This window comes from Balaenoptera acutorostrata, chromosome 9 (assembly GCF_949987535.1).
Source record: "Balaenoptera acutorostrata chromosome 9, mBalAcu1.1, whole genome shotgun sequence".
In the NCBI taxonomy this organism is placed as follows: Eukaryota; Metazoa; Chordata; class Mammalia; order Artiodactyla; family Balaenopteridae; genus Balaenoptera; species Balaenoptera acutorostrata.
In genome coordinates, this window is record NC_080072.1 from 67,714,904 (window position 1) to 67,735,651 (window position 20,748).

The following is a 20,748-nucleotide window of genomic DNA, read 5'->3' on the forward strand; positions in this document are numbered from 1 at the left end:
CCTACCTAGGGAGACAAAATACCTGTATGCAGAAAATTATAAGACACTGATGAAAGAAATTAAAGATGATACAAACAGATGGAGAGATATACCATGTTCTTGGATTGGAAGAATCAACATTGTGAAAATGACTATGCTACCCGAAGCAATCCACAGATTCAGGGCAATCCCTATAAAACTACCAATGGCATTTTTCACAGAATTAGGACAAAAAATTTTACAATTTGTATGGAAACACAAAAGACCCCGAATAGCCAAAGCAATCTTGTGAAAATAAAACGGAGCTGGAAGAATCAAGTCCCTGATTTCAGACTATACTACAAAGCTACAGGAATGAAGACAGTATGGTACTGGCACAGAAACAGAAATATAGATCAATGGAACAGGATCAAAAGCCCACAGATAAATCCATGCACATATGGTCACGTTATCATTGACAAAACAGGCAAGAATATACAATGGGAAAAGACAGCCTCTTCAATAAGTGGTGCTGGGAAAACTGGACAGCTACATGTAAAAAAAAATGAAATTAGAACACTTCCTAACACCATACACAAAAATAAACTCAAAATGGATTAAAGACCTGAATGTAAGGCCAGACACTATAAAACTCTTAGAGGAAAACATAGGCAGAACACTCCATGACATAAATCACAGCAAGATCCTTTTGACCCGCCTCCAGAGAAATGGAAAAAAAAACAAAAATTCACAAATGGGACCTAATGAAACTTAAAAGCTTTTCCACAGCCAAGTAAACCATAAACAAGACAAAAAGACAACCCTCAGAATGGGAGAAAATATTTGCAAATGGAGCAAATGACAAAAGATTAATCTCTAAAATATAAAAGCAGCTCATGCAGCTCAATATCAAAAAAAACAAACAACCCAATCCAAAAATGGGCAGAAGACCTAAATAGACATTTCTCCAAAGAAGACATACAGATTGCCAAAAAACACATGAAAGGATGCTCAACATCACTAATCATTAGAGAAATGCAAATCAAAACCACAGTGAGGTATCACCTCACACCGGTCAGTATGGCCATCATCAAAAAATCTACAAACAGTAAATGCTGGAGAGGGTGTGGAGAAAAGGGAACCCTCTTGCACTGTTGGTGGGAATGTAAATTGATATAGCCACTACGGAGAACAGTATAGAGGTTCTCTAAAAAACTAAAAATAGAACTACCATATGACCCAGCAATCCCACTACTGGGCATATACCCTGAGAAAACCATAATTCAAAAAGAGACATGTACTACAATGTTCACTGCAGCACTATTTACAATAGCCAGGACATGGAAGCAACCTAAATGTCCATTGACAGATGTATGGATAAAGAAGATGTGGCACATATATACAATGGTATATTACTCAGCCATAAAAAGAAACGAAATTGAGTTATTTGTAGTGAGATGGATGGACCTAGAGTCTGTCATACAGAGTGAAGTAAGTCAGAAAGAGAAAAACAAATACCGTATGCTAACACATATATATGGAATCTAAAAAAAAAATGGTTCTAATGAACCTAGGGACAGGACAGGAATAAAGACGCAGACATAGAGAACAGACTTTAGGACACAGGGAGGGGTAAGGGTAAGCTGGGACGAAGTGAGAGAGTAGCATTGACATATATACACTACTAAATGTAAAACAGATAGCTAATGGGAAGCAGCTGCATAGCACAGGGAGATCCGCTTGGTGCTTTGTGACCAACTAGAGAGGTGAAATAGTACAGCAATTGTGGCAAACTGTAGGGAGGTTCCTCAGAAAATTAAAAATAGAGTTGCCACATGATCCAGCAATCACACTCCTGGGCATATATCCAGACAGAACTATAATTCAAAAAGATACATGCATCCCTATGTTCACAGCAGTACTATTCACAATAGCCAAGACATGGAAACAACCTAAATGTCTATCAACAGATGAATGGTTCAAGAAGATGTGGTACATATATATCAATACAATGGAATATTACTCAGCCATAAAAAAGAATGAAATAATGCCATTTGCAGCAACATGGATGGACCTAGAGATTATCATACTAAGCAAAGTAAGTCAGAAAAAGAAAGACGAAAACCATACGATATCACTTACATGTGGAATCTAAAATATGACACAAATCAACTTATCTACGAAACAGAAACAGACTCGCAGACACAGAGAACAGATTCATGGTTGTCAAGGGTAAGCGGGGGTGGGAGAGGGATGGAATGGGAGTTTGGGGTTAGCAGATGCAAACTAGTATATGTAGAATGGATAAACAACAAGGTCTTACTTTGTAGCACAGGGAACTATATTCTATATCCTGAGATTAAACCATAAAGGAAAAGAATATGAAAAAAGTATATATATATGTGTGTGTGTGTATAACTGAATAACTTTGCTCTACAGCAGAAATTAATACAACATTTTAAATCAACTATAGTTCAATTTAAGAAAACATTTTAAAAGCTAAAAAAAAAAGTAGCTTGAAATAAGTAACCTCTGGATAAAGAAAAGAAACACTGGTAATAATTCCAAATTAGTTTTGAAATTTAAGTACATTTTTTTCTTGCGTCCTGGTAACCTACATAACATTGAAGGACAGAATCTTAATTCAAATAGCTAAATAGTTTTAGTTAATCATAGATTAGATAAAACAATCTTTACATTGTTAATTTGCTAAAAATTGGTCCTTGTTTCCACATTAATATTTAGGCTTACAACTTGTAAATAATACATCTCAAATAATATTTCCCAAGTCAAGATCTAAAACACTATCCATTCTAGAAAAATAAGCCCCTTTAGAAATGTCATTACCATTCAGATTATTGATCTCATCCTGCTGCCAGGGCTAAAGTGTTTAGCAAGACTATTTCCGGGATCTGGAGAGGACATTTTTATTGGCAGTAAGACAACAGATTAACCAGAGCTCAAATAAGAAGACCCAGTGGCCAGGTCTATGTCACTCTAACATTCTACAGATGTGCAACACAGATGGTGAGATATGTTGATAGATGAGGTTGCCTTGGCAGCAGAGTTCTTAGACCTGCCTAACATTTTAGTTGAATGACCTATTAAACATGCCTGTCCCAAGGCAGCTGGATAGATTTTTAAGTAACTATAGCTGTTAAATGTGGAAACCTCTAGGAAGTTCTGAATATAGAGTCTTTCTCTTAGCTTTGACTTCCAGTTTATAGGAACTACCCACCCAAGTTTGTGTTGGGGGTAGGGGAAGGAAGGAACATAAAGAGAGATTGGGGGAGTATATGCAAACAAAATTTTCTTAAAGTTCTAGGAGGAGTATAGGGTGAGTTGAATAAGAGTTTTTAGGAGGGAACATTAATATAAAAATGTTAACTTCAATTGGAATTATCTAGGATAGTTTTTTTTTTTTTCTCCACCGAGGATCTATGAAGAACCAGGGATTTGCTGTCAGATTATAACTTCTCCCCTGTTTCTATTCTATAGGAGACAGGTCAGTAGAGAAAAGCACAAGATTTTGAGTCATGGTAATTGGGCTTTTGTGTGACCTTGACCATGTCATTCAAATGTTTGTGGTATCAGTTTCCTCACTTGTAAAACGAGAGTGAATAGATGTTCTAAATTCTCTTACAACTATTAAGTTCTGCTTTTCTGCTCAGTGTCCTAGACCTCCACTTTTACTAACAGGAATATTTTAAACTTACTAAGAAGCAGCAGAACATAGTGCTAACTGCTCTGTCTCTAGACTTACATAGACATTTTAAATTTTGCCTTCATGGCATACGTCTATATATCATATTATTATTTCTCAGCATTTATTGAGTCTTAAGAGTCCTTGTCTATAATATGGAGATGATAATAGTACTCATCATGCAAGTTGTTCTCAGATTTTTTTCACAGCACTTATTTCCTTCTATCTAACTTATCATTTGTAAGGTCCATAAGGGTAGTGATTACTGTCTATTTTGTTCACTGATGAATTCCAAGCATCTTAACAGAAACTAGCCACTCTATATTTGTCAAATGAATAATTAAATGAAACAATGCATGTAAAGTGGTTAGTGCAGTAATTGGCACACAGCAGTTGATAAATGATCCTATAAATGGTCCTGATAAATGGTTTTATTAATACCCACAGTGCCTTTTCACTATGAAGAAGTAGGAATGGAAGAAGTGGGAATTTCATGAGAAGATGAAGGGGACTAAGGACCATAATGTTGTTTCCAAATATTGTAAAGAGTATCACATGTCACCTGCAAAGAAAATAATATGATCCAAGATGTGGAAACTACAGAGAGACATTTTTAAAATTCAGAGAAAGGAGGAGTTTTCTAACAACATTGCTCAAAGATGAACTGGTGCTCAAGCAAATGTTGAATTATTATTGGCCAATAAATGAGAGAATTAGGAAATATAATTAAAGGTTATAAATCTATTATTTCATGGATGAAATGATTTGAAAAGAACTTCTTATAAACAGCATATACAGAATAAAATATTAAATATACAAAATATTGAATTTTGGCCTTGTGATACTGCTGGCAAAAAATGTAGATGGAAAATGGCAAATACAGTAAATACCAATCTATTTTTCTTGGGTACATGTGATCAAAAAACATTTGTTTGTGACAAAACATATGGCTGAAAAACAAGTGCTGCTGATTTGTTTTATTAATGTTGGCAAAGCAGCAGATAGGAGCTACAGAATCCCTTATCCCCCATCCCCCCCCCAAGGAAAAACAGGACTGTTTAAAGCCAGCGTCTTTCTTTCTTGTTCTTTTTATCCCACTGGTAACACTGCACTTTGGACTTTCAGAATATTGGCAGTGAGAGTGTTCTTGGATTACATGAAATGAACTGATGCATCACTCTTGCCAACTAGGGGTGATTTTAGACAAAATGTATGGCATCGATGAGAAAGGAATCTCAATATCATTTTTATGAAGGATGGTTGGCCTCATATAAAACAGTCCCATCAATCTATTGCCATCAGCTCAGACAGAAAAGAATTAGGTACATAAACTGGCTGTCATAAAATGTAGCCGAGTAGGAGCGAAGTCTGATCACAGAAGGTCAGTTACACATTTTCGAAAATAAAGGAAGCATGTTTTCTATAATGAGCCAGCAAAAGTTAATAACAAGTGAGTTGGCTTTTTATTTTGGACAGTAATACTGAGAAAGATGCAATGGTTCTGAAGGTTTTCTCTGTTCTTTAAGTTGGCTACCTATTGAGAAAAGATATGTGATAACATGATAACTTTTTAAAGGTATGAAATGGTGAACTGCATTCACCTGTTAAAACTATGGTGTTGACTTGGACCGTGATGGTTAATTTTATGTGACATCTTGATTGGGCCACAGGGTGCCAAAACATTTAGCCAAACATTATTCTGTCTACGAGGGTGTGTCTGGATGAGATTAACATTAGTATGGGTAGACTGAGTAATGACGTTTATTCTTCCTAAATTGGGTGGGTCTCATCCAATCAATTGAAGACCTGAAAAAGGCTGAGTAAGAGGGAACTCCTTCATGACTTGCTTGTGTTGGGATATTAGTCTTTTCTGGCCTTCAGACTTGAACTGGAACATTGGCTTTTCTTGGGTCTCAAGCCTGCCAGCTTTCAGACCAGAGCTGTAACACTGACTCTCCTGGGTATCTCTCTCCATAGACATACATTATTGTTTCTATTTCTTTGTAGAACCCCAACTAATACACTGATTCAACAGGATCAGGAGGGAAATGAGCTGAGCTGTGCCAATCAAGTGCATTATCCAGATAATAAAAGTCAGTCCCTGCAGAAGTTAATCTTTTAGAAACTGGTCTGGTAACAATGTGAGTGACCAGGCAATGTGATAACACTTTTGCAATATAAAATAATGAGCCAAATTACGAACGCTTTTACAATTAGTTCTAGAAGCAATTCCTCACGTTCCAGCCCCAAATTCTAAGATTCTATCTTATAAAACAAGCTTGCATAGCCATTCTCAGAATCAATTTCAGAAGCAACAGCATCAAGTTTGAAATGTGTTTACCTCCAAGGGGATTATGCAAGAATTTAAAAATCCTTCTCATTTCCTTACAATTAGTTTTTGAGGACTGAAGGACTCATCATTTTCATATGTTGATTCTTGTTATTATCAGTAATCAGCACATGGCGTATCTACTTATTTTCCATGATTATTTTCAGGCTCTGATGTTTTATGATTTTTAAGCTCTGCTTCCACTACACAGATTAAGCTTCCAAAGCATCTGTCTTTAGGCACCAAAAGACACCCTTTGATTTTCCCAAATTCCTGACTTGACTTCCATGTGAATTTTCTCCTTGTCACTTACCTGCCCAGAAGCAGAAATTCTCCTGCCAGCCCCAGGCGCCTCATGGCCATCAGCAGACCTCTCACTGTCATGCCCTCGCAGAAGCAGGCCACCACCCGGGCCTTGGGCAGGTGACCCCTGAGCTTCTTCAGCAGTTTATCGAAGCTCTGCTCCCCCGCGTTGCTATAGATTTTGTAAGAGTGAGCGATGCAAATCCCTTCCTTGGCTGACATATCTTTGAACGCTTCCATCCCACTTTCTCCATAGTTGCCTGTGTGGAAACACATAAGCAGAGGGGAGAATGTTGGATTCATTGGGTAGAGTTGGAATGCAGAAGTGCTGGGAGCGTGAAGGTCACCTGGTAGTGTTGGATTTGGAACCTGATGACCTGAGTGAGGTTTTGCTTTTTCACTGACTTGCTTATCTGGGTAATTTACAATGAAACTACAGGATACATATATGCATTGATCTTTTAAAACTTTTTCACTAAGACAGAACATTACAAAAATACAAGCAATTCGGCTCCCCCTTTGACTCAAAAAAGCTCATATTCTAATGTGAGATGATGGAAAATATTTATCTGCTATCTTTTCATTCTGTCTCACTTCCTTTTGTTTCTCATTATATGATCTTCTTACCCCACCGATTCAAATTTTTGTGTTTAAAGACATTACACACAGATGCAATACATATACTTTATATAGTACAGACATACAAATATCTTAGAGTATTTTATTTTATAGAATATTATCCATATATTTTATAAATAATCATGAGAGTTTGTGGTTTTATCCCAAGTGAAAATTCCAGATCCTTGATTGAGATTTTAGTCTTGTCACAGATAAATATATTAGCTCATGTAAAACATTTAAAGTTTTATTATATATAACCATTGAAAAGTTACCGATATATGGGGGAAAAATTCCAAAGTATTTTGCAACATTTTGGGGTTAAGGACTGATGGTGGTCTTTTAAAATTACGGAACATGGGGATCAATATTGACAATCACTTATAGGCCAGGAAGTGTATCAAGATTATTATATATGTGACCTCATTTAACTCTCAGAATAATATATTGAGAAATATATTATGACCTCCTTCTACAGATAAGAAAACAGATGAAGCAGTTAGGTTTACAGTTGCCCAGAGTTAATAACCCCAGTAGGTGGAAAGTTCCATTCCATTCACAGATCTGTCTAAGAGTGCAGAATCTGCCCCCTCCACTCTTCTACGGCTGACTTTTACGAGACTCAGAAGCCCAATTATATCTGCATTTCTCTTTCCTATTTAAAGGTCATGATGCTTCAAGTTTAGATATTTTGGGAGCCTTCTGAGGCCCTATAAATCACGACGGGTTCATTTTCTGAGTTTTCAAAAGATTAGGTGGGTAAGGGCGATTGATTTGAGAAATATAGGAGACTATTACAAGACAACCAAGCTGTGGGATGTAAGTGGCCTAGCAATCAACTAGACCTAGGAAATGGCATTTTTTCAGGAGGAGTTAATCTCAAATGAATAAGGAAGTACAAGTCATTCGATTGCATACATTTCACTGTATGACGATAATAGAGATAATTTATAAATAACTCTACTCATGTAACATTTTGATGTTTGGAAGGTTAGTTCATATATCTGAGCTCACGCTCCTTACACCAACTCTGTGATAAAGGTACTATTATCTTCCCTTCGCAGATGATAAAACTGAAGTTCGCGTTTAACAAGTAGATGGCAGAGTCTTGGTTTGAAAATCTATCCTCTCCCTCCTGGCCCTGTGTGTGCTCCATCTTAGCAGGGGTGCCTTGTTGCAAATGAGAGCCTCAGACTTTGAGGGTGGGCTTTCGCGTAGGTTTATCCTCATGAACAAAATGTAAAGGGCAAAGCAGAGCAGGCCAGCTTGAGTCCCAGCCAAAAACACTGGTAGGCCCAGCTGCATCTTTCCTTCTTCTCCAGAATTAAAGCAACAAGAAACCTCTATGATGATGGCAGGTAGGCGATGTAGTTATTTTGCAATTAACAAAGGTTAAAGGGCTCTTCCTGAAAAAATGTGCAAAGGGGACTAAATTATTAGTCTTACCCTAACCTGAGTAATCTATTATTTTCTGATTACTTTTAGCCAACTCTATTTTTCAATTGACTACCCTGCACTTGATGCTTTAATTAACGCTGGGGCATTTGGATAAATAATTTGATATTAGGTGCATAGTGATTGTGATGGCAATAATGAAAATTCTCAATATATTCATAGTTAAGCAACAAAAAATACCTGACAGATTTATAATCTTTAGCACCTCCCCAACAGCCTTGCTTTAACATTTTTTTTTTTGCTTATACAGTAAGTTATATATAGAAGCAGCTTGCAATAGAGAACTTTGTTATTAGAGAGATCTGAGTTCTAATTTAGCTTGGGTTGTTCTAAATCTCAGCTTTATCACCTAAAAATCACAGATAACACTGCCTAATATATGAGTATTTTGTATATTATATTTTATGTATGTAAAATATCTTATAGATAGCCTGAACCTAATTAATTGCACATATTGGGGTTATAAAGAATATTCTAGACAAAGTTAAGATGCCCTCTCTTGGAGCAACTAAAACAAATCATGGAGCAAATGGCATTAATACTGAACATTAGACTAAAAAATAAGCTTAAACTAATGGGGGAAATATGATTTTGTTAGAGCAAAGCCCAAGAATTATTCTTTAAAATTAAAATAGGAAACAGTTGCAATATATGTGCAACATAAAAATTTCTGCAGACTACTAATTTTGAGTTAATAAAAGAAACCCATTCTAAGTTGGGAATTAAAAATGGGAATATGTATTCCAATAAAATTGGGAAGCTTGAAGTGTTTAGATTTTCAGTAGTTGATATAATGACTACATTTTAGAATTGTATATTTAAAAATAAAGGAGAAACTATAAAAATTTCATAGGCTTCTTGAAGAAAATGAAATAGATTTCAAGCACTGTATAGAATGAGAAAAAAGGCGAGGAAGCAAAGATTTATTTTTCCAACAAGGAAACAAAGGTGATAGAGAAAGGAAGATATGGTGTAAAATATGAAACTAGTCTGTGGCTTCAACTAAACATCTGGCAAAAGTAAGAAGGAATCTATTAGACATTCTTCTTTAAGTAGCAGAGGGTCTGTGGCTTGGAATTAAGAGAAGAAAATGTAATCGTAGTCCGACTTGACTCTTAGCTCACACTATAATTGTAATGATGCAAATGTCAATTATTAATTTTCAACTGTATAAGTCCACATATAGGCAAGGTAGAAAACTTATTATGCAATAGAAAATATATGTTACCAGTCTTTCCAATGAAAATTACAACAGAGGAAGATTTTAGGTTGAGATGTGGAAGCAGGGAGAGTTGATGAGAAAGGGAAGGATATTAAAATACTCCACTCACTATTTGGAAGTCAAGATATACAGAAAACAAAAGAGAGATGATTAACAGAATTATTTGAATCTGAAAAATATGAGATTAATCTAATAATACAATTATATTGAGAAGAAATAAGAATATATGTGAATTAAGAGATGTCTACTTTCCATAAATTAAAAAGTAGGAATTAAAAAAGTAAGCATATATTCATACTACTTAGAAATATGAAGGTGAAAACCAGAAAAGAAGAACGTAAAGTGCTCTTTCTTACTTTAAGCCATTCTGCATGACATGGTTTTGAAAAATATTAAAGTACAAGTTTGATGAAAAAATTTTAAATAACAGACTTAAAAGTTATTGAAATTGGAGAGAGATATGGAAAATTTTAAATGGAATGCCAGGTGAACATTACTGAATAAAGAAATTCAGCATGCTGATAGGATAAAATTTTCCTATAATTTCCTTAAATCAAATGTAAGGGTAAATATTAATTTATAACTTTTAGATATCATTGTATATTTCTGGTGAGATATACTCACATGCAATTATTAAAATACAATCTCTGTAATGAAAATAACTTGAGAACTTGGGGGTAGCTAATTTTGTAAACAGTATTATTATAGAGCAAAATTGATCAGAATCAAATTTTATCTCAAACAATTACTTAGATATCACTTTATTTTGGTTCTATGTTTCTATCACATCAGTTAGATTTGGCTATATTGTACGCATTTTTTTTTCCCATTTCAACCACAGAATGAGAGCCTAATGGATAAAAATGTAAAATAGGATCAAGGTTATTTTTTTTCTTATATCATGAAAAATACCAATCCTTAAGCCATGGCAGAATGCTTAATTCACATTTATTCTAAGAGCAGATGCTCTACTTAAAATCATATTAGTCATTTCTAGTATGCCAGACAGACTTTACAATTGAGATGGTTTTCAACAAGATGTCACATCTAAATTAAAATTAAAAAGTCCAGTTAATTTTCCTTCCTCCTGTCAAATCACCTTCTACTTACTGTTCCTTTAATATCAAGCTCAAGGAATTCCTCTGTAAAGTCTGCCCAACCTATGTATCCCTTCCTACGTTCCTCATTTGATCTTACAATAGAAAATTGTCTTTACTTGTGTCTGCTCCTATAAGACTGTATACCTTTGGGACATAAATATTATTCTCTTGTGTATTCTTAATTCCTCAAAGGGGCCTGGAAGATAACTAACACAAGTTGAGTAAAAAAATAAGTGAACGAATGAGTGGTACTAAGTAATCAGCACCAAGTGGGAATTTGCCAGATGAAAATATTTGTGCAATTAATTATTCTACCTGTCATCAGAATTGCAACATTTGTGTCTAGAATGTATCACTCTATTGAGTGATTATGTAATATTATTCCACTTAAAATCTGAAAGACAGAATTGTACAACAGTCAAAACAGTCAGAACATCTAGAGTTTTTTCCAATGGCTTCAATGTTCCCCTGGATAATAAGAGATTCTAATATTTTAAACTCAAATGCTATTTAAAGCTAGTTGCTTTCACTAGTACTATTTGACCTGTATTATGTCAGCTGGGATCTGGAAGCATCTGACTCCATTTGTGCCTACAAAGTACACAATGCAAACAAGACTTGCTAAAGAATAACTTTAAATCTTTCTTCTAACCTAAGAGAGATTCTTTGCACTTTATGTTTAAAGGCACAGGCATGGAACAATCCTTTAGTATGCAATGCATAACCATAGACCACTGCTATTTCAGGTGACACCAATTCACTTTCAGTAAATACTGTGCTACTGCGGCTTAAACATACTTCTGGATAAAGATAATAAAGAATGGCAACATAGATAGGCTACATCTGGTAAATGAGGTATTTTTCTGGCAAAATATCTATTGGAGATATGGCTCAAATTTATAAATATGTGTGTTGAAGAAACTGATTGTAAGAATAAAAATTAAATTAATAGAATCATACTAAAAAGATAATAATTTTCCTTTCTCTGACATTCGTTTCCTTTTTTCCATTGTACTCTTACTTCTCCCACCATAATCAGACCCTCATTATTCCCTTCATAGAAACTTACTTGGGAACTTACCTCTTATCATCTCCTATGTCTCATTTTGGAGGGGGTGGTCTTACTTCTTATTATGCTCTTTCATGTGTAGCTCAGATGTCTCACATGTTCCCACTTATTTACTTTTATTCATGATGTTCTTTCTACTTGGAATACCCTTTTCCCATTTCTTTATGTTGAAATCTTACCCATTCTTTCTGGTTCAACTCAATTGCCCAGACTGTAACTTACTTAGGATATAGACCACATCTTCTCCATAGCGCCACCTAGCGATGCTTGTGGAACTAAACTGACATACTCCACCATGCTTTTCAAGGATTAATTAATTACGTACAGGTATGATACTAGGCACGTGGAGACTCTAGATATTTACACATTTTAGCCTAGTGATCTATTTTATAATACTGAAGGGCATAATTTTTGTTACTTATAATTGCTAGAAAAGTTTACAATTGTAGTTCCTTCACTTTTTTTTTTTTTTTTAACCGTATGGGATCTTAGTTCCTCCACCAGAGATCAAACCCGGGCCCCCTCCAGTGGAAGCACAGAGTCTTAACCTCTTAACCACCGGACCGCCAGGGAAGTCCCTCCTTCACCTTTATGACAAGGCTGATCATACTAATGATTTATTTGATACTGAGAATTTGATTAAAACTATAACCCATGATATTAATTTTTTTTTTCCTTAGGAAAACATAATCCACTTCATATAATGTGTTTCATTAGAGGACTCCTAAGGAGATTTCCCAGAGTCAGATAATGAGTTATGGTGCTAAGTATTATAATGTATTAGACTTAATTCGAAATATAAATTCTGTATTCTATATTCTGTACATATATTTATGTTACTTGCTTTATATATTTATTTATTATATTTGGGATATATTTGTATATTCTATTTTCCAGAACTGTAAGCCCCTTGAGAGTACTAAATGCACTCATTTAACTATGTATCATCACATAATAGTTATTCAGGGATTTCTTGAACAGAAAATATGGTACAGAAAGATAAGAGTAAAATTTTGGAAGAGTTAATTTATTTGTTCAAATACAATCATCAAGTGGATGCTAAAAAAATGTAAAAACTACTCTTTCAGAAAGTATTCACTTTAGGAAATTTAATTCACTTTTAAAAAAACTATTGAGCTTGGCCTTCCACATTAGAGTTTTTTTTCCCTTTTATTTGACCCAAATTGTCTTTTTTTTTCAAAAAGGAAATTAAGATTCTCAATATAAATAATAATTTATAAATACATTCCAAATGGCTTTTACTCCTAATATCCTGTTGCTATTATAAACAGTGTATTTTGTTGACAACTACTAGTGAAGGAAAATGCTGCCATTCCTCATTGGAGTTACTGCCTGGCATGATACCATCCCCCTAAAATATGTGTGGGCAGGATTAATCAGTCAGTGTCATCACCACTTCCCATCCTTTCATGGGGCCATAAGTGTTCATCAAGGGATCTTAGCCAAAACTGCCCATATTGAGTGTGCTGTGTCCTAGTTAAGCTAGTGGTTAGTTAAACAGCCAGGAGGGAGAAAAGCTAGAGAGATAAACACCTCTTCTTATTTTATTACTGTCTCTTTATAAAGATGTTTCCTTTTTCAAAAATGTATGTCTTTTCCCAATATAGCCACATGTACAATGAGTATGGCAATTTCAAACTCTATATTGCATTCATTTGTTTATGTTTACTTCCTGGCACTAGACAACAAAGTTCTTCAAGGTAGGTGTTTCTATCCTCACAACAAAACTATATATAAATATATCATATACTCTCATCAAGACTCCACAAATTATGGCAAATGCCTTTGCCATGAAAATCTTTGCTAACGAACAGATTTCCAAGTTTTGGTTCCTTTTTTTTTTTTTTTTTTCATATTTTACCCTCGAGTTTTTCTATGACATGACCCACATAGCAGAGTACTCAGTGTGAGGCAGGACATTACTGAATCTCATCCAGGGTGTTTTATTATTGGAAGTACTAGAAGGATTTCATTTAGCGAATTCACTTTAGGCACTACACCAGGCATGGAGTATGTAAGCAACATTTGAGCAACACTCCAATAATGAATTCAGAAAAATAAAGCTAGTAGAGCATAACTTAGTAACTTGGATTTTGAACTACATATAAAAATATTATTTATGGGAATACTAACCAGGGATATTAGATATTGTCAGAAAAGTAAGTGCCAAGTGCATTACTGAGTGGTATACTATGTTGCTGAATTTTTCTTTTGGCTACCAGGAATGGGGCTAGAAAAAGAAGTTTGATCTTCAGCGCAAAGGTGCAAGTTGACCATTCAAATTCATACATGGCAGATGACATGAAATCAAATCAATGAAATAAAAATATATGAGAGTTATAACTGTCACACATGTCAATTACAGCAAGTATGAGTGTCATCTTTGGTTCAGTAATGTAGGTTGCTGAACCTTGGAATCAAAAGTTGTGATATCTAGTCCCTCCAATAACTCTAGTTCATACAATTGTGTTGAACTGAGAAAGACAAAATTGAAAAAGAATCAAGTTTTGAGAAAAAATCAAGTTTTAGAATTTATTTTTAATTTACTTTAAAATTTCTGCCAAGTAGAAATGCCAAATCGGAAATTGAATAAGGACATTCCGGCTCAGAAAATAGAAGTTAAAATTGGAACTATTTGGGATCATCAGAATATGGATAGCAACAGTAATAGATGAAAGTGTAGGATGTGAAAGAAGAGAGCTCTGATTATACCCTAAAGAATTCAAATATTTATGCATTAATTGAGAAGGCAAAGCTGACAAAGACAATGGAGAAGAAGAAACCAAGAGAACGTATTGTTATGGGAACGAAAATAACAACGTGCTTTTACTTTCTTTTGGACATTAACAGTGTGACTATTAAAGTGAGATGCATAGTGGAAAAAATCCACTGATTTTGGCAACACAGTCAAAGCCATAAAGGAGTAGACTGTGTGTAATAGGAGTCAAGAGAGTGAAGACAGTATATTTGTACAACTTTTTTGAGAGATGTTTGGCAGTGAAGAAGAGCAAAGAAGTATGATGGTAATTGGGAGAGAATGTGGAAATCAAAGGAGGGATTTTGTTTGCTTATTTCTAGAGAGGGGTACCTTAGGGAAAGTGCTTAGACCAGAACATGGGGCAGAGTAAGCACTCACAGTACCTGATAGTTTTAATCACCATCATCATCATCAACAACAACATTTATCTAGATCTTGTGGAATTAACTGGTGAAAGGTTAATAATATGTACCAAGTACTGTACTAGTCACTTCAAATAAAAATAGTCATAATAGTAACTCTTACTATTATTATTTAAACCAACCAATCCTATGAGGTAGCTATTATTTTCCACATTTCTAAACAGAGAGTTTATGCTGAGAGAATTTGCCAAATAACTGATTGCTAGTGAACAGAAGAGCTGGAATTTCGTCTTTCATCTGTTAAATTTCAAAGCCCATGCTCTTTTCCTACAGTAGATTATTACCCTTGAAGCACTGAGAGGGAATTGCTCAATTTAGTTCTGTGGTCCTTCCAAAGGTGCTCACCCACCACTAAGTATTTCATTTGAATCCAATGCCAGATACTACCAAATTGAATTCATCTAAGCAAACATAGTATTTAACAAATACGTTTTTTGCCCAATTACTAGAAATATTATAGACATGTATGATTTAGCACTAAATGATCCGATCCATATCATTACTGAGAATTGATATTTAAATATCAGAGTCTTTCTACAAAATATACAATGCTTAACTGTAGCTTTTCTATAGACAAAGACCTGTAAAATAAGAGGAGGCTTTCGGAAACAGACACGCCCGCCATACACGTGTTACTAATTACTTAGCTAAATCTTCGCTGTGGAGGGAGGAAGGACTTCAGAGGGACAGCGGGAACGGAAAAACTTGATTTTTATATTTAAAATTATACAGTATTTTAATTATTAAAATACTTGTTACTATAGCTTAAATTGAGATTTGCCAAGTGACAACATATCACTTTATTAATCTCCTAAAAAAAATGGTGTTTTTGCCTTGATTCTTTTCTGGCTATTCTTCCTAGAGGAAAATAAAAAGTTGAGACAGAAGCTATGACCCAAATTCCCACTCTAACCTTCCAGGATTCAACTTCCTCTGTTTTCTTTGTAAGCTGTCAACTTCAGAGCTGAAACCTGCTGCAGTGCATGTCTCATTAAGAGAGATTCCATTTCCACAGAAAGGACAAATCTCTGTACGGAACTGTGTGTCAATGGGTCGGGTAGGTTGGTGAGTTTTTCACTGTGCCTCTGTTTTATTTCACTAGTCACCTCTGATCCTCGATTCTAACTGGATCTAATGACAACCCAGAAATTCACTCATCACCAGCTGAAGGCAGAAAATCCTTTGCCGCGCAGCCAAAACCGCTCACGCTTGACAGCCTTTGCTCAAAAGAAGTAACTTCTTTGACAGCAGCTCGTGGCCTCTGCCACAACCTTCTCCAGTTTAGAGCTGCACTGTGTGGGTTCTGTGGTTGCTAGAATCCCTCTGGAAGAACTCAGTGACTACCACAGTATTGAGAGGAGGAACTCATTTTGGAAATATCTGTCTGGACCATCATTCACTGGAGGATTCAGAAATGAGTAGAAGGAACTGAAGTGTAGTGTAATGGCTGTGCTGTTGTTAATGTTGCCAAATTCTGAGCTCCATTCGGGAGGGGGTCAACCATGCTGTGTTCTAGGATTATGGCCTTAGTGACGGTCATCTGTAGATAAGACCTCTGCTGTCCAATATGGCAGCCATTGGCCATATGTGGCAAATAAGCATTTGACATGTAGCTAGTTCAAATTGAGACACTGTCGGCATAAAAACAAAATAGATTTCAAAGACAGTATGAAAAAAACAATGTAAAATATCCCATTAATATTTTATAATATTGATTACGTGTTGAAATGACAAAGTTTTGGATGTATTGGGGTAAATAAAATGTGGTTTAAAAATTAATTTCACTTGTCTTTTTACCCTTTCTTAAAATCATACACATGGCTAGAATTATATCTTTATTAGAGAGTACTGAATTATATATATAAAGAGAAGCTTTATATCCTGTACATTTCAGGGTAGAATGTAAACTACTTAGGACACTCTATGACATCCAGGACTTTTATTATCTATCATCTAGGCTCTTTCTCCAGCCTCACAGCTTGCCTTTTCTTTATGTATTGAATATACGGCACATTCTTCAGCCATACCAAAGAATATATAGACTACCAAGTACACCATGCTTTTTCACATCTCTAAATTTCACAACACTCCTTGTTCTTGAGATGTTCTTCTGTTTAATTCCTGCTCATACTTCAAGACTCAGCTGAAAGTGACAGAATTCTCTAGTGCCCTAATTCAAAGTAGATATCCTCTACTGTGCTCTCATTGCCAACCCTCACGTCAATGTCACAAGATTTTTCATGTTTTATTGTAATTATTTATTAGTTTGACTTTCTAAGAGGCTGTGAGCTAATCAACAAAAGGGATCACATCTTAATTAATTACCCTTTTTTCTCCAGAGCCTTGGTGGCCTAAGTATTTGTTGAATAAATGCATTTTAGAAGATGAGTACTGACCTTTTCACCAGCTTTATAGAGATATAATTGACATATAACATTGTGTAAATTTAAGGTGCAAATGTGATGATTTGATATACATATTTATTGTGAAATTATTACCACAGTGAGGTTAGCTAACCTATCCATCACTTCACATAGTTACGTGATTTTTTTTGGTGACAATATTTATGATCTACTCTCTTAGCAACTTTCATGTGTACAATACAGTACTGTTAACTACAGTCATTGTGTTGTATATGATATTCTTAGAACTTATAAGATGAAGTTTGTATGTTTTGACCAACATCTCTCCATTTTCCCCATGTTCCCAGCCCTGGGCAACCCCCCAATTTACTCTTTGTGTCTATAAGCTTGGCTTTTTTATTCCACAAAGAAGTGAGATCATACAGTATTTGTGTTTTTCTGCTTGACTTATTTCACTTAGCATAGCCCTCAAGGTTCATTGACTTGTCATTCATAAATTATTATTGAGCAGTGACTATGAATAGCTGTGCAAAGAAGCTCTGGTATTGAAGCTACTCTGCATTCATTGTGACCCAAAAGGGCTAGAACTGGACTTAGATAAGACCTATGAGGAAGGGCAGCACAGTTTAGTAACCTGTGCCTTGGACAGAGTGAGGAGATAGTGTTTGAAATCTTGTTCTTCAACTTATCACCTGCATGGTCTCTGTGAATTTGTCTCTTTATCTATAATATAATATACACAGGATCCACAAAGTGGGATTTTAGATCTGCCTCCTACATTGTTTTATTAAGTTGTAATAATTATAAAGAGAGTTTTAGCCATTTTATTCATTTTTCTTACACGTGCTTGCTCAAATTTCAATTTTCTGTTTCTCAATATATACTCCATTTCAAATTCCATTTTCCATTTCTCAATATACATTCCATTCCAAATTTCATCACTGAATCTTGTGGATAATTCCCAAGCTAAGTTTGCTTTGTAAAATGAAGTATGTTTCAAGAGTCAGAAATTCTACTTAATGCAGAGTTACTGGAAAGGTGTTTGGTAACATTATGAAAACTAGTCTTCACTAAAGTGGGAAATTCTGCTACTTATGTAACTACTCCTCATTCAGTCATCTGTTCCACCTAATTTCTCAGACATTATATTAAGTATCAGCTGGTCTTTTGAGATATTCCACCCTTTGTAAGATCTGCTTATTCTGATCAAGATTTTATTTTCCTCCTCCAGTTACTCATGTCCATTTGTTAAAAGATTGCAATAATGGCAATAACTTTCCACCAGACACAAGACATGCATTTTGACCATATGCATCAAGCCAAAGAGAACAAAACTCACTAAATATATTTCTAAAAGAATTAAAAGTTTTGCTGATAATAATTGGAACCCTGTGGGGAAGAAATGTACAGTTCCTTGTTAATCAGAGTCACCAACTATTGTTTTGTTTTGTTTGTTTGTTTGCTTTTTTTTTTTTAAATACCAAAAATTCCCAAGGAGTATCTGTTCTAAAGCAAGGGCAAAAATCTCCTGGCCTGGGTCCACAAGGGTTGTGATTTTAGCTCTCTTCTAGAAAGAAGCCCAATTGCAAGCATTTGTATGTTGACTCCAGGGTTTTATATACTGATAAATGCTACTAAAACTCTTGCTTAATCTGAGGAAAAAAGGGGGTAGTTGGAGGAAGATTGACCAGTTTACTAGCTTCCTAATCTTAGGCAGTTTCCACTGATCCCAGATTCAATACCTTTAAGAGGAATCCCACTCAATGTCCAGGCATTTATTTAAATGAATAAAAAAATAAAAACTATATAAGGCTGGGGGAGGGGGCAGGTACATAAATAAATATGTCTGTTAATATAATATTAATAAGCATATAGAGGGGGCTGATATAAGAATGTCTATATATATATAATGACAGGCATTTTTATATATGTTTGTATAAGTATGACAGATATTCATATCCATATATGATATACACACACACATACATACGTATACATATATATGTATATACCATAATAAAGGTACAAAGTACTGGTTGGACATAGGTGTTAGAGTTCAAAGGAAGGAAAAATTACTTCTAATTGGACACAGGTGATGAGACCTATATACTACACATCCTTTTACACCTTCTGTTTCCCTCTTCAATGATGTCTGGGTAATTTTAATTTTTATATTTGAATGGCAAATAGCTTAGTTATGCCCTATTTCAAAGGACTAGTTTAGTCAAATGAAGTAGATGTTATCAAGCTTTTCTCCACCTGCCCCACATGATTATGAGAAGTATCTTAGCCTTGCTCCTCCATAACGCAAGGCTGAGGGAAACAAAGAGTGACAGGGAAGGAGAGGAAGCTAATACAAGAGTGGGTTACTGAGGCTGTTTGATTGCTCATTTCATGGGACCATCTTTCAGAGGTCATAAAGACTGATTCTCAAGGCTGTGTTGAGGAGGAAGGGAGAAGAATATGTCCTCAGTCTCTTACTTGCCAATGGTTAAAGATTGCCTCCACAGGGCATTATTTCCCATATTCTTTCTTATCGTGAACTGGCTCCACGCTGCCTTAGCAAGGTAGCTCCTCAGGAGATAGTCATAGGTGTGTATCACAGACAGGAGGCAAGGCACTGCTGAGCTGCACCCATGTGCAATTATTTCAAGTCCACGTAAAGTTGGTCACTGCATCATTGGCCGAGAGTAAAACAAAGAACAAAGACCTAGAAATCGGTGAAGTCAAGATGTGAAGTGATATCTTAAGTGATATCTGATACAGGAGAGGGAAAACACTGGCGTTATTTAAACTATTTGCAAATGTCTCTGTTTCTTAGCTTTTGACAAGGAGTTTGCTTGACTCCCATGACATGAAGGACATCTGGTGGTAAATGTTTAACGACTACCTCTCTGGAGGGGTATGTGTGTGTGTGTGTGTTACAAATTTTACTGATTATAAAATAAATGTAGCACACAATTTAGAAATAATAAAATATACAATCCTCTTTATTATAAAATGCCTTCACTGAATTTTGCCAACATCTTCTGTCAATAGCCAATGTATGGTTACAGTTGACTAACCAGTGTATTTCTGACATGAATGGTGACTGAAAATTTTATATATGTTAAGATGTTTGATGAAAGTGAAACCAAATAAGTTGTATGTCAGAACTTGGCTCACCAATCAATGATACAAGTAACTCCTTTGCTAAATTGGAAAATAGTTTCAAAAACTAGAATATTCCTTTATATTCTTATATTGTGCTATTCCCAACATGGTGGTTACAGACATGACACACTTCTACGTTTAATCTGAATTAACATTTTCTTCATCACTTTCTTAAGTCTAGACAATAAAACTCAAGGCTTGATTTTTAGCGTGCCCATTTCCATGGTGTAAATATTCCCACTATGACTAATTTCAAGCTACCAACGGTTGGTGA

General features: G+C 35.2%; 1 protein-coding gene across 3 annotated transcripts in view; it reads right to left on the minus strand.

Moving 5' to 3' along the window:
- GRM5 (glutamate metabotropic receptor 5) overlaps positions 1-20,748 on the minus strand; it is a 539,179-nt gene that overhangs the window by 327,983 nt on the left and 190,448 nt on the right. For all 3 annotated transcript variants that reach the window (XM_057552875.1, XM_057552874.1, XM_007168476.2), the window contains exon 3: positions 6,304-6,553. In XM_057552875.1, the coding sequence (XP_057408858.1) occupies positions 6,304-6,553 (250 nt within the window). The remainder of the gene's footprint in view (positions 1-6,303; positions 6,554-20,748) is intronic.